The 12,171-nt window shown below is 38.8% G+C and overlaps 1 protein-coding gene across 1 annotated transcript in view; it reads left to right on the top strand.

Moving 5' to 3' along the window:
- The window catches only part of LOC124556518 (SET and MYND domain-containing protein 4-like), a 124,174-nt gene that overhangs the window by 46,132 nt on the left and 65,871 nt on the right, over positions 1–12,171 (top strand). The window contains exons 5-6 of the mRNA XM_047130472.1: positions 2,536–2,752; positions 2,831–2,990. Coding sequence (XP_046986428.1) covers positions 2,536–2,752; positions 2,831–2,990 — 377 coding nt within the window. The remainder of the gene's footprint in view (positions 1–2,535; positions 2,753–2,830; positions 2,991–12,171) is intronic.

Below are 12,171 nucleotides of genomic sequence, written 5' to 3'. Positions count from 1 at the left end.
ACTTATTTGACTACCTTGTTACGATAAAATTTCACTCTTATGATAATTCCTGGCCAGAAAATGCATGCATTGTGTTTTGTGGGAATTAAGTTATATGTCTCCTGGAAGTTGCAAGCTGATATACCCACTACCATTGGCAAACCTGTTCCTTGAAGATTGACACTAGAAGACAGTTTTGTTTCCTAGTCGTTAGATAGGAAATGAACAATCTTCCTTGATTCCATAGTACTTCAGTTTACACACATGTATATCACATTCCATACAATCAAACTCTTTTTGTTAAAACAAAGAAGATGGCTTATCATTTAGCCTCCCAAGTGCCAGAATAAATTGCATTTTCCTTATGCAAAGCTGCCAGTCTCACAAACTGTAAATGCTGAGATGTGTTAATCATTACCTTTTGAAAAATCTCAGAAAAAGCTGTTAGTAAGGAAATGGGCCTGTAATTGCCAATGTTGTGTGTATTGGTCCCCTTTTATAAAGTGGTTTCATTAACAGGCATTTTAATTTTTTTTGTAAAGTGACTACATCTGAGAAAGACACATTGCATACATGAGTGAGTACAGCGGTGATGTATAGTGTACTTATCTTAGACTTAATTCATTTTTCATCATACCCATTTGACTCTTTATTCTTCAGTGATGTAATAATTTATTCCATTTCCTCCTTGCTCTTTTTGCTGTAGGTGCATGTCATAATTATCATGGAACATCAGCTTTTAAAAGTTATTGAATGAGATGGCTTAGTAGTAAGTCACTGGATTCACATTTGGGAGGAAAGTTGTTAAAATCCCTTTATGATTGTCCAGATTTAGGTTTCTCATGGTTTCCCTAAATTGACTAAGGCAAATTTTGAGATGGTTCCTTTGAGGAGGAAATGGCCTATTTCCTCCATCTCTGACGATCTCATGATAAATGGGATGTTAAACCCTAATCTTCCTTTTGTTCCTTGTAAAAGTTGCACATTCTTGCCAGTGCCGATAAAACATTGTTTATTGACAAGCAGTGGTTGTTAAATATTTTGCAGGACCAGGGTGAGCCACTTAACAATTTCATTCTTCCACCAGAGAGATGTAAAATGTTGCGTATGTACCTTCTACCCTGATACTGCTTTCACAACATATCAGTTAGTTTTTAATTTCTGTCTAAAAGCTGCCTATCCTTTATGTATAATGCATTGTTTTAACCTTTTTGATATCATTCCATAGCATTTTACAGTGTTATCTGTCTTTAGATTCTGTGACTGAGCTGTGATAATTCTTAACTTTAAGAGACAGATCCTGCAGCCTCCTATACGACATTCTGATCCCATTATTTATCAAAACTGGTTGCATATTCTCCTGTTTTGCTTGCAATATTTTAATGAATGTCTGTTGAAAAAAGTGATAAATTGCTGTAAAAATGTTGTATGTTCATCACCCATGTTGTCTCTACTGTAGACTTTTTCTCAAGAGTGTTTTTTGAGATTGGTATTAGATGTCTGCATTGCATGTGGATCCATATATCTGAATGTTTTGTATACAGCCTTGGAGCATGGCTCTTCCTTGATTCCTTTCAGTGTAAATATCTGTGCTTCATTATCTGGCAGGCCATTACTAATTGGAGGGGTTGGTGAAAGGAAGTGCTAACCCATGAGAGAGTCATTCTGTGTCATTGATTGTTTTAAGTTTTATTAAATTCAAAGACAAGAACATAAATACATTTAGACAAAACAATATCTAGTAGACAGCTTTATCTAGTGGTACAAATGGAACTACTTGTTACCAACATGGTGTACTCAAAAGCACAATAGATAATGTGATCAGACCAGTCTTTACTAAACTGAGGATTAGTACTTTCTACCACAGACCCCTACAGTTTTATTCACATGATACTCTTCAACAAGAGAACAATACATAAAACTATTATTTATGACTGTGCTGCTGTTTCCCTGTACTCTAGTTGCAAACTACACTGTCTGTACCAGGTTGTAGGACTCGAGTATCCATTAACATTCAACTTGTGTGTTTTGCATTTTGCCATGTTGCAGCATGAATCATTGCAAAAACTGTGTGCATTGTTCTAATTTGTATTACAATATTACTGAAACAAGAGGCTTGTTTATTTCATTACTAATCTATATGTAGACCATCAAATAAGGAAGAAAACATGCCAACTTCTGCATATGCTTTCACTGTTGTTCAGTGATACTTGTAATATTAGCATTGCTTGGTAATTGTATAAAATGATATAACATAAAGATAATCTTTAAATGTTCATGTTTGGAAGATCTATACAAAATTTCTGTGCTGTAATACAGACAGTCTTTGTGTGTTTGCAGTAGACTTTGTGCTATTAACTGGGCTTCTTGTGTAAATTAAATGTATTACATCTGAGTGAATAAGATTAAAAGTTCTCCACAAATTTGTTAATGAAGCACCTATTAAATTTTTCTTTGATAAATGCTATAGTTGTAGACCCCATTGTGTAAGTCTGTCTGCAGTTGAAATTTACAGTTAAATAATTTTGATTCTTTGTGCTCTTGTTCTTTTTTCAGGTTTTCATATCCTGTGCCCTGCCCAAATTGTAGTGCCATTGCTTTTTGTAGTAATTTTTGCAGAGACAGGGCTCTAGAATCCCATCATAAAATGGAATGTGGAATATTGCAAATACTGTGGGATTCAGGGGCATCTGTTACATGCCTGATGGCTTTACGAATAATATCACAGAAAGGACTGCAATATTTCTTGGGTTTGAAAGACAGCTTAACAAAGGTATTTTTTGTTTTTAATGTTTATGTATGAAACAAAAATCTTGCATTACAGTGTAAGTATGTATGTTTTGTGTTTCAGGGTCAGGAAGGTGAGCAATATTGCAGCTCTGATTACAAGGCTGTCTACAATTTAGTTACACATTCACAGCAGAGAGGAGTAGTAGACCTGTTACTTCGTACCAGTATGGCTGTGCTGCTTCTGCGATGTTTAAAAATGACAGACTATTTTGAGTGCTCTGGTTAGTTGAAAGTACATTTGGGGTTTGAAACATGAATACTGAAAGTTTTACTACCTTATGGAGTAGAATTCACTAGCCTTCAAGGCTTGCTGTTCTGTTTTCATTTTTCATGTCACTTTCTTTGCTAGTTTGAAGACAGCTGTCATTTTGAGTAAGACATTTTTGTAGATTGTTGAGGATAAAAAAGTTGTTATTTAGCTGATGGCAAGAAATATTTCAACTCTTACCCTATTTGTCTACATGCCTTAAGAGAAAAAGGAGCTAACTAGTGTGTTTTGAAAATGACAATTACACTAATAAAACTTTCAGTTACCAGTAATAGTTTTTAAATGTGTGAAGTTTTTACCATCATCAATTTTGCATACCATGTCTTGTCACATCTCTTGGCTGTTTGGAGAATTGATCAATGAATTGTAGTATATTTGTCTATTTTCATTCTATTTATTATAAAGTACAAAATCCATAGTTGAGAAAAAAGTCATTAGAACAGTGTGAAAGCCGGCCGAAGTGGCCGTGCAGCTCTAGGTGCCACAGTCTGGAACTGCGAGACTGCTACAGTCGCAGGTTCGAATCCTGCCTCGGGCTTGGATGTGTGTGATGCCCTTAGGTTAGTTAGGTTTAAGTAGTTCTAAGTTCTAGGGGACTAATGACCTCAGAAGTTGAGTCCCATAGTGCTCAGAGCCATTTGAATCATTTTTTGAACAGTGTGAAAGATATGTAGACCACAGTTACAGACCCAGAATTCTATGTTTACGTTCCACTGCATATGCTGCCTGTTGGAATTTGGGAGAATGTTAGGAATTTGTTTAGAATCATGTTTAACATCCATGAGATGAAGTCGGAAAGCCAATCTATACATCCATTACCCTGCCTTCGCTAATGTACATTAATCTACAGCGTCTGTTTCCAGCATGCTTCCAACAGAAATGAATAATGTGAGCAGTATTTTTCATATCTACAGCTTACTGGGAGATGATGACACCTAATGCTGAAGCATAGCCTACTTTTCTCAAATGGCACCAAAGAGGCTGCTACGCTAAATGCTCTCAGTCTGCCATACGAATCACACAGTCAACAGTGGCACATGCTCTAACTTTATAAGACATTTTAAAGAGGTTTGGAATTTAACTCGCAGGAAAGTGGTCTGACATTTTGTAGGATGTCGTGAAACTTTTTACACAGGGAGAAGACACTAAAAGAAATGCAATGTCAACATTGTAACTGCTAGCATGGACTACAAACTGTTGAAGTTTTAACATACCAAAAATATCATACATCATTATTTTTTTTGTACACTTCCAGTTCATATAGACAGCTAAACTTTTGCACGAGTAATTATTACAAAGGCACCTAAAAGAGAACAAAGTCACACTAGGTTTTGACTTCACATTATGGATGCCTTTTATCGCTTCAATTGGGAATTGAAATTGTTGAAATCAAACAGTATATACACTTGATTATTTTATAGTAATTCGAAGAGGTCTCAGAAATTATATTGTTAGACAGTTTCATAATCACATTAGTTGGTCTTGGGGGAATGCATATCGCTCTTTCTCATTTTTCCTGATTTGGATATGTTAATTAAAATATTTTTGCAAATAAAGAGCCCCTTTTTAATTTTTTGCCCTAATTTCCCTTGAGGTTCATGAAGAAAGTTATTAAGATGTGGCAGTAATAATCCACACATACTTGTCACTGACATTATTGTGTACTAATGTCACTACAGTCATAAATTGCACAGCCAATTCTTTCTCTCTACCACACACATACACGCACACTCGTGCAGTTTGCGCTCAGTTTTTTCATAATACCTAAGTGATCAGCGTTAAACACAGCAGTTGCATGGATAACAGGAAGCTCCATCTTGACATCAAGTGTTGAATTTATCTACAGTATTACCTATTAATACTAGCTGGTTTGCACATTTATTTGAAGTAAATTTTGTAATTGTATGGCTTCCCTCTCTTTCTGACCGAGCGAGGTGGCGCAGTGGTTAGACATTGGACTCACTTTTGGGAGGACGACGGTTCAATCCCGCGTCCGGCCATCCTGATTTAGGTTTTCCGTGATTTCCCTAAAGCGCTCCAGGCAAATGCCGGGATGGTTCCTTTGAAAGGGCACGGTCGACTTCCTTCCCCATCCTTCCCTAATCCGATGAGACCGATGACCTCGCTGTCTGGTCTCCTTCCCCAAACAACCCAACCCAACCCCCCCCCCCCCCCCTCACTTTCTGAACCAGATCAACTAAGTCTTTAAATCAGCAATGTTCATCTCACTTGCATCTCAGGGGGTCTGGCCTCATACATCTCTTTTGGTAATGATACATTGTCTCATATACAATTCGTTTGGTGTGTATTCTTTCTTTGTCTAATTCTTTCTTATATTTATACAACTCACATTCAGATTTTACGAAGCACAACTGACTTCATACACTGCTTAAACTTTTCCCCCTTCTTTGTGTGGCCATAAAGTCAGTGTTTCCCTTGTCAGTGAAAGCTATTGGGGCACATGGTTTTGTAGGACTACTAAGGTATTCTTGTTCAGGGCTCATACTGCCAATACTATCGTCGCTCGAACCACAGTTGCCTGAATTTTCAGAATTATTTCATATTTCTTACAATGTTGCCACAGTGGTATCAAAATTTAATCATTTTTCCAATGAATGCCCAAAAAATTAACCAGCTAATCATACATATGTAGGTCTTCAGGAGAATTACTCTATTTATCTGATTAAAAGATAAGGAATTTTTTCCCAAATTTGTCATTTGAAAGGTACAGTCATCTTATATTCACAGATAAATCTATTACTGCTGTGGTCAGTGTTTTTAAATTGGGTAATAGATTATTATATGAGTTGTCTTACATTTACAGATGTAAATTGAGGTCACATGCTGATTTATTTTGAAGAATTTGAAATGGGAGGGATTGGTGAATGGGCAGCAAATTTCATTGTGCTGCTAACAGTAGGAATGTATACAATGGACCTTGGCTTTTTATGAACACCTACCATGATTAAACTGCAGTTTGCCGTATCACATTTTTAGTTGTAACTGGGCTGATTTTAAAATTGGCCAGTACTCAACAATAGTATAAATTTCTGCTGGAGGTGGTAAAAGTCTATCTAGATGCTAGTAGCATACTTACACATTTCGTGCAGCACTGATCCAGTGCTCTCAAATAGGAACAATAGGAATTAAAGGGGTTGTGTCAGCTGCCAGTTTTATGCAGCCAATGAGAGAGTTGTGGGCAGATTACATGTTTGGAAGCAAGAGACGAAGGAATATTGCCACATTCTCACATCTATATAAATGTGAAATCCGCTATCTGTTAGGAGAAAACAGCTGTGTTCCCAGGCCCACTGCAACCACAGCCTTGGAAATCACAACATTTTTGGAGGGAACAGCCAAATATTTATGACTACCAAGATTATAAATTTCATTGTTGCTTGTATGTAGAAATACATTAACCATTTTCTTGCCACTGGTTAGGTGGAACTATCATTCCATGAGCTACACATAGCTGATGCATTGCTAACCTGTGAGCATTAGAGACCCACTGCCGTGACTACCAGAGGCTGTGATTTAGACTTTACCCCTGTGAGACAAATTAATGCTAGCAAAAAGTGTGTGCACACAGAACTCTTGAAACACAGCACGACTTATGAAACATGATCTACAACAATGGTGCTAAAGCTGCTACTGTTCTAGAGCACTATTAATTGTCATAGTTGACTACAGTGTTAATCCAAAGTTGCATGGTTTCTGCCGATTCAGCTAGAGGGAGCTGAAAGCAAAGAACAACACAGACCTGGTAATAATTCCTGATGGCATGACCTCACAACTTCAAGTAATGGATGCTGTGAATAGTCTTTTGGGAGTGAAGGCTCACTTGTGACAACTTTACAGTGAGTGTGCCCTCAGGGGCTCAGCATTTACTTGCCGGCTATGGGCTTGGCGACCTCGGGTTTCCTGAGCTGGGGATTGGTATGCGCCGCCAATCCTCTGTCACCATAAGCTCTGGGCATGCTTCAGTGACCACTGCATCGTGCAGCGGTGGGATGTTGTGTGTCTCGGGGAACGGGGATCTTGGCTTGACCACCCGGATCGCAAGGACGGGATAAACCTCTGTAAAAAAAATACCTCAATCTCGAGGTGTGCTGCGCAATGATGGGACGCATGGTTGTTGAGGTGGAACAGCTGTTAGCGGGCCACCTCTGGGGAACCTGCCGCATATCAGTTGTATAAGGTTTACTCAGGCACGCGGGGCTCTGTCTGAGTGGACCATTATTTCCCTAGTTGCTCGTGGGACCAAGATGGAACCCTCAAAATCATCATCTTCTCCTCCCAGTGGGAAGGGTGTACCACTTGGGAGTATTCGCACCAATTCATTTAAAAGAGTGCGAGAGGCTAGTCCTCCTGACAATACGAATACTTTGGAATGCAGTAACAGGGCTCATAGTCATGAATAACAATGTGTTTCTGGTGATAAAGAAGAAGAAGGGGACATTCAAAAAAGTGTCTCCTCCTATATCCATAAGGCTTTGGAAGGCCTTGCTGGAACATTAAAATCTGTAGAACGATTGTGTAATGGCTCATTGTTGGTCGAAACTAACAGGTCAAAGCAGGTAGACATTCTTAAGAAATTGCAGAAACTGGGTGACTATGATATCATTGTTGAGATGCACAGCTCTCTCAACTCCAGTAAGGGCATTGTCACATGCCTAGATATAATGGACATGGACATAGCAGAACTGAAGCAAGAATGGGCATCCCAGGGAAGAGTCGATGTGGGGCAACGAACCCACAGGAATAATGGAGCAACTGAAAAGACTTCCACTTTCATTGTCACATTCAATTCTCCGACACTGCATGAACATCTTATGGCGGGGTTCCTTCGACTTAATGTTTGGCCTGACATTCCAAACCCTATGTGGCGTTATAAATGCCAGCATTTTGGCCATACAGCCATGAGTTGTGGAGGTGAAGCGATCTGCAGGAACTGCAGAAGAGCTGCTCATGACATGGGACTGACTGCCCTTCTCCGGTGATCTGCATCAGCTGGTCTGGGAGCCACACAGTCTGGAGCCGAGAATGCCCTGTTTTTGCTGAAGAACGCGAAATACAGAAGATAAGTGACCAATCAGATCCCATATGCCAAAGCCATAAAAGAACATAAGGTGACGAAACCCCGTCTTTGCCACCTCGTATTCCTCCATGATGCAGAAACCTATTCCCAAGGCGGACGCTTCAATGCAGAAGATGACTAGTGTGCCTATATCCACCACAAGCACCTGTACTTGCACATGTACATGTCAAGGGAAAAAGAGTAAGGACAAAGCAATCCAGGCAGCCGCACCAGGAAAGGTCAACAACAGTTCTGCAGCAAGCGTTTAGAAGGTAGAAGAAAATGGGAGTGCCTCCCATCACCCCTTTCCCCGTCATCCTCGAAGGGACAGGGTGCAAGGAAAGGCTCACAACATTTGGGTCATTCTTTCCTGTCTGACTGATAAGAAAGATATCATGGAGTTAGATACCTTGGATCCAGGCAGCCCCGCCACTCCCTCTCGCTCTTAAAGTGCTTCACCTACCTGGTGCAAAGATAGGGGTAAATTCAAACCGCACCGATGACATTGCTTCCGTACTACAATGGAACATGAATGGGTTCAGGACTCATGTGGAGGAACTGAAACTCCTGGTCCGAGAATGTTGTATCTAGAGGTGCCGATGAAGTAGCTGGCAGCATTTTAAAGGCTTTAGACGTGGTGAAGGAAGAGCGTCATCAGAGGCTTGTCATTTATTCTGATTTGTGTGTTGGACAAAATAAAAACTATATTATCGCAGGTCTGTGGTTGTACCTCCTAGATGAAAACTGTTTTGATTTTGTTGAGCACAAATTTCTCCTCCCAGGTCACGTGTTCATGCCATGTGACAGGGATTTTGGAGCTGAAAAGAAAGACACAGGCTGTGTACACTCCAGCAAAATGGGATGAATCTATAAGAAAGAGCAACAGAAGTGTCGTGGATGATTTATGAGCTTGTAGACTGCCAGTTAATTCCTAAGTATCCAAATGGACATCAAATTAAGGCAGCAAAATTCAAAGACCTTCAAAGTTTACTGCAATTTGTGCTTCCAATATATACAAGTTTTTATCAGTCATTGATAAGTGTTGGTAGTGACAATACAGTGGAACAGGAAAACATTGATGAGGAGTTTGACTATTAATGACATGCTATGTAATGTATCTACATGTCAAGGATTTCATTTTCTGTACTTTAAATGGTAATAAAGTGGCCTAATATTTAACAGTATCTGCAACACACCATCTAGTTACTGTAACAACTATTGGTATCACAGCAGGAGTTCACATTACTATACAAAATCATATTTCCTTAATTCCCATTTCCTGACACAACATACTGTGGTGGCATGTGCCCCTTTTCCACCGGGCCCATCAATTATCACTACCATCTTCGGGGGTGAAAGTTATATTCTTTTGATTGATTTCAGTGAACGTGAGTCTTGAAAGGAGAATATAAGATGAACATTAACAAAAGCAAAACAAGGATAATGGATTGCGGTTGAATTAAATCACGTGATGCTGAGGGAATCGAGTTAGGAAATGAGACACTAAAAGCAGTAGATGAGTTTTGGTATTTGAACAGTAAAATAACTGACGATGGCTAAAGTAAAGAGGCAATGGCAAGAAAACCATTTCTGAAGAAGAGAAATTTAACATTGAATATAGATTTAAGTGTTTGGAAGTCTTTTCTGAAGGCGTTGTATGGAAATGAAATGTGGACGATAAACAATTTGAATAAGAAGAAAATAACAGCTTTTGAAATGTGGTGCTACAGAAGAATGCCGAAGATTAGATGGGTAAATTGTGTAACTAATTAGGAAATGCTGAATAGAAGTGGGGAGAAAAGAAAGTTCTGGCATAACTTGTCTAAAAGAAGGGATCGATTGGTAGGACACTTTCTGAGATGTCAACGGATCACCAACTTAGTATTGGAGGGAACTGTTGGTGGCAAAAATATGGTAGGTACATCCAAAGGATGTTGATTGCAGTAATTATTTGGAGATGAAGAGGCTTGCACAGGCTAGAGTACTGTGGGGAGCTGCAGCAAACCAGTCTTAGGACTGAAGACCACAACAACAACAATGGGTCAACAATTACAGCTAACATGTACTGCAAAATTCATACCAACATGCGACAGTGTATCCAAAGTTGGTGATGCAGAAAACTGTAATTCTGTGTAGTCCTATTCCATGACAACACAGTCCACACACGACTGCCCATACCGAGGATGCGATTCGGCATTTCCGTTGGGAACTTTTCAGTCGCCCACACAACAGACCCAACTTCTGTCATGAAGGGTGTTGTTGTTTCTAATACACCTAATAATTAATCTCAACAATGTACAGAGTTGTGTGTATCCCAGATCTACCATACCTGATGTGTGTCTGAAAATTGGTGTTTTTTTAAAAATCCACCTGAGCAAACCTCCAAAGACAAATTGAGTAGTGAACCATACAGTACGTGGATAGTGAAGTAAACTTTGAAAAGAGCTCATTATACTGGACTCTTTCTCAAGGAATATTTTTTGGTATTTACCCCACTTGAGCTGTCTTTTAAAAATTATTCCTGGTGCTGACAAGTTGATCATTTAGAAATGGTGCATAATTATTGTATAGTAATGGACAAGTTTAAAAATATAGTCTAATGTTGGAAGGAGGAGAAAACATTTTATTGCAGCTATAATTTATTTTAATTAAGCAGTGGTCAGCACAGAGAACATCAGCAGTCTCTTACACTTGTTAAACATGAGCTTCAGCTAGGTGCATGCCATGCACAAATTTAGGAGATGGAAACCAGTAATTTAGTCATCACACTATCACAGGTGCCCATCTTAACACCTCTCGATTATTTCTTTTTTGAAAGGTGTGGGGGAGGGAGGGGATGGTGTATTGAAGACTCTGTGTGCAAATAATATTTAAGTCATAATGTGTAATGGCCTGTTTTATCTGGCTTGCATAGTGTGTCAGGTGGCTATGTAGATGCACTACTAAGACATACATAGAGGTTTGAAGACTAACCCCCAAGTGCCTATGTATAAAGTGTGCCCACCACAAATAAAATTGTTTTGCACTGATCCATTGTTGTTTCACAATTTTGAGCTCATACCTATTCCTTCATTATTACTTCAGCTAACACAGTAATAAATTACGTCGTCATATGTCCAAGTGAGCAGCCATAATATGAAATAAACAGTCACCTAGCTGAGAAAAAATTTACATTTCATGCAAGAAAACGACCCAGAGCTAGCAGCACAATCTCACAATGAGGCACTTGTCTACTAGATTATTAGTAATTGAATAAGTGGTTGGCTGGAAGATGATGCAACTGCACTGTTTAATGGTTTGAGTGAGTCATTATTGTGGGGTAATGCCTGTCTGAGGCAACAGAGTGATGTAATGAAAGTTTATTTCATTATTACTTAATTAAATAGTGCTCTAGCTCATGTTATGTAAATGTATTTTATTGTTGTTTAATTAAACAAAAATTTAATTGTGATTTTGATCATACATGTTTACCTTGGTAACGTAGATATGTCTATTCTTCACATATGTACAAAGTGTGCCACGCGCCTGCTCAAGTTATTGAAAACGGCGCACCCGCTCGAGGGTTAACTGGAAAGCCAACTTTACATTAACACCATAGTGGTTGATTGCACTTGAAACCAATTTGCCGTAGTGTGAGCTATGAATTTGAAATAAGTCATTTCAGAATTCTGTCTTGAGCATTTGCATATGCATATTTGCAATTTCGTTTTTGTAATGTGTAGCTACTCATCTAATCTTACATGGAATACCCAGTGTCAATGGGAAGCGTCGGTTTAATTTCTAAGTTCAATTTTCAGAATTAGCTACCCTTGAACTATAATATCTATTTTACTACACAAATGAATTAGAGGCTTACAGTACTGAAAGCATTGTCTTATAACTGTCTCAAACCACTAGTTTGTCAGCCCCTGTGTGACAGATATATTTCAGATTTGCTGGTTGCAAATACGTTTGACAATATAGGCAGTGTTAGCAGAAAGGTAAATTATTAAGGATGTGACATCTAAGAGTTGTCAGGCATATTTTCTCTGGTGTTTCAGCCCATATTTGTTATTTT

The sequence above is a fragment of the Schistocerca americana genome, chromosome X, assembly GCF_021461395.2.
Source record: "Schistocerca americana isolate TAMUIC-IGC-003095 chromosome X, iqSchAmer2.1, whole genome shotgun sequence".
In the NCBI taxonomy this organism is placed as follows: Eukaryota; Metazoa; Arthropoda; class Insecta; order Orthoptera; family Acrididae; genus Schistocerca; species Schistocerca americana.
The sequence above is the reverse complement of the archived record's forward strand: the minus strand, read 5'-3'. Positions and strand labels throughout refer to the sequence as shown.